At 24.6% G+C, this 3,174-nt stretch overlaps 1 protein-coding gene across 1 annotated transcript in view; it reads right to left on the bottom strand.

Moving 5' to 3' along the window:
* The window catches only part of LOC111629103, an 83,892-nt gene that overhangs the window by 46,803 nt on the left and 33,915 nt on the right, over nt 1–3,174 (bottom strand). Inside the window, exon 2 of the mRNA XM_023372967.1 lies at nt 799–1,636. Within this exon, the coding sequence (XP_023228735.1) occupies nt 799–1,454 (656 nt within the window). The 5' untranslated portion in view covers nt 1,455–1,636. The remainder of the gene's footprint in view (nt 1–798; nt 1,637–3,174) is intronic.

Raw genomic sequence — 3,174 nt, 5'->3', positions numbered from 1 at the left:
ATTTAATTATAATTAAATAAGAAATAAATTTATAATAAAATTCTATAAAATCTACTTTAATATTTAATATTTTTTTCTAAATAAAAGAGATCAGTATAGTGAAATTTAATACTTAAAATATTTTAGATAATTAATTTATAAGAACAATTTATATTTTTTGATTGAAACTTATAATTTTTATATTTAAATTTACCTTGTTAAATCAGCGCTACGTAACTCGCGATGATAACTATTGTTCTTTAAATAGCATCTATGTTAATTCATATCGTTAACGTAAATTGTTTAGCAACTAAAATTACCTCAAAATATAACAGTCTAAAATTACTGGATAAAAATCTTATCTAAACATAAGATATAGAGCATAAAATAAAACTTTAATTAACTTTATATACGGTGTATTTATATATATACTTGTTATAGATTAATTTACAATAAAAATATTTTTAAAAAATGCATAGAAACTTTTCATTTGTAAGGTGTTAATTATTTATAAGGTATCAGGAATTAACAATTTAGTTGTTAACATTACGCTACACTTACGTATGTTACATCGAGAGAATTCATTCATTCAAGATGCTACTTTAATATAATTCCAGAAATAATTTAAAATATTAAGAGTTTTAATAAGGATAAACTATATTTAAAGGAGGAAACACTTAGCTTAAAATAACGGCGGAAATAATAAAAAGTTCTAATTAAGAACAATAATTGAAGTCAAGATATTCTAAAAACGTTCATTAATATGCAATGCAACATACCTTGAAGTTGTTTTAGGAACTTAACTAATGCCACACTTACCTTGTTTTTGAAGTTAAAGAATTACTATAGGAACTTCGGTATAAACCAATTAAATCTTCAGAAAGATTTCCTTCGTAACGAAAATGCAGCCTGTAAGTGTCAGGTAGTAAAATCTTATCCATTCTTAACACCCAATATTCATTAGGAAGATAACTGAAACTTTCAATGACTTTTACTTCGGTCCAGTCAGAAGCTCGAGTTAATACAACTTCAGTTATGTTTAACATCACAGCGTGTAAAATTAATATATCAGTAGCTTCCGCAAATCTAGTAGTGATAACAACACGGCCAGTGAACTTATTTAAGGTCACATTAGGCCAAAGGGTGAGATCATAATGAACGGGCAACACCGTTTCTGGTAATCTACTGTTATGCCAATCAGGAGTTTCGGTAACTGTAGTAGTTGCTTCGGTAAGAATTTCTGTAACGAATATCTCGGTAGTTGCATTATCGGCTACTAAAGTATCCTGTAAAATTGTTGGCCGGTTAACGGTTTGTGTTTTGTTATTACGCGATCTTCGACTTGCTGCTGCTGATAATTCATGGTTGAGAGAACCTTTCATAACTGCAACTAATAATCCAACACATAATATCATCAAGAGCACGATGGCCAGAGCAAAATAGGCATTAGACTGTTGATTGCCTTCTCTGGTCATAGTGCACGAGTTGTGACCACAGTTCGGACATTAATGAACCGATATGCAACTCCACTCTTTATGTATTTCATGTGTTGTGTCGTTCAGCTAAGTTACCTACTTGACTGGTTGTTGTGACGTTAATAAATTTATAGACATCTAGCGGTTGTTTCCAGTACTACAAACAGCACAATTGTTTCTACCTGTTCAAAATAAATTTATTTTTTAAATAATCATATATTAACGTATTCCTTAATATAATATATATTTTTACATCTTACACTGAAAATAAATCAATTATACTTTAAAGATATATGTCTAAAAAGATTTTTAAGATGTTAAAGGACTGAAAATATTCTATATAAATTAATTTTTAACTTATTATTTTTACATAAACAATAAAAATATTGTATAAGGAATATATGTGTGTGAAATCATAAAATTTATTAATAATTTATGTATTTAAAAATAATACTTTACCGTTTAAGAACATTAGCTTTTTATCTTTTCTATACAAAATGCTTCGATTATCAATATCAAGCTGTTTCTAAAATATCCTATTTTTCCATTAATATTCGATAAGTTACGGTTATTGAAATTCGTTATCCCATCGACAAAATTACAATAAAAATTTAAAAGAACGTATTTTTTAAAGAAAGATTTAATTATAATTAACATTAACATTAAAAAAATACTGCTTTATAAATTATTAACTTTCATGTTAGTAGTTAACTGTTGACATTAAAAAACACCATACGATAAAAATTGAGTATTTTCAACGTTTTCCATGCGACTTGCATCATTTCTAACTTTAAACATGATAAATTGAGGTATACAATTTTCAAAAGAGACAATTTTCATGCTGCTATTGTGCATTAAAAACATTGAAATGACGTAAATGATTGCCTGTCAGTTTCGCTAGAAGTGAGAAGTATTTAATTCTCACCATTCATTCAAGTTTCTCTACTTATTTCTAAGGATAACTTATGAATTAATTAGGAAATTCAAGAAAAATATACTTATTTACTTAAATCGTTTATCAAATTATTAAATAAATTTAATATAATTAATAAAACATATATTTTTTTAAATTTTAATGTATATATGCAAGTGAGATGCAATTATTTTTTATCACCCGTTTAAGGATTTTCCATTTAGTTTTCAGGAGAAATTATTACTTTATTAATTTCAAAATTTAAGAAAAATATAAATATTTACCTATAAAGCTTATTTCAGTATTATTTATTCAATATGTAAATAGTAAAAATTATATTTGTATTAGTGTACAGGTATATGTATAACTGAAAAGTATTCAGTTTTCATCACTCATTAAGGTTTTTTCGCTTACTTTTAAAAATAAATTATTAATTTACTAAGAAATTTACTTTTTAAATTTAAGAAAAATATAATTATTTACTTTTAAAACATTAAAGTTATTTAAAGAAACGATAAATTATACATTTTTAGACCTATTACTCGAAAAATGAAAATTTTTTTAACCTGTACATATATCAAATTATTCCCTATATATCGACTTCTATAGCATTTAATTTAATATTTGATGATGATTTAAAATAAATATTTATTTTAAAACATGACTGTTATTATTTTTAATTAAATATTCGGGAATTAAAGATGTTGTATTGAACATTATACAGCTATCAGAAATTATTTTATTTTTAATATAATGACTTGATATTTAAAATTCATTTTATAAATTTTTAAATAATAATAATATTAT

Source organism: Centruroides sculpturatus, unplaced genomic scaffold, assembly GCF_000671375.1.
Source record: "Centruroides sculpturatus isolate CEXI.00-Female unplaced genomic scaffold, Cexi_2.0 scaffold422, whole genome shotgun sequence".
In the NCBI taxonomy this organism is placed as follows: domain Eukaryota; kingdom Metazoa; phylum Arthropoda; class Arachnida; order Scorpiones; family Buthidae; genus Centruroides; species Centruroides sculpturatus.
The sequence above is the reverse complement of the archived record's forward strand: the minus strand, read 5'-3'. Positions and strand labels throughout refer to the sequence as shown.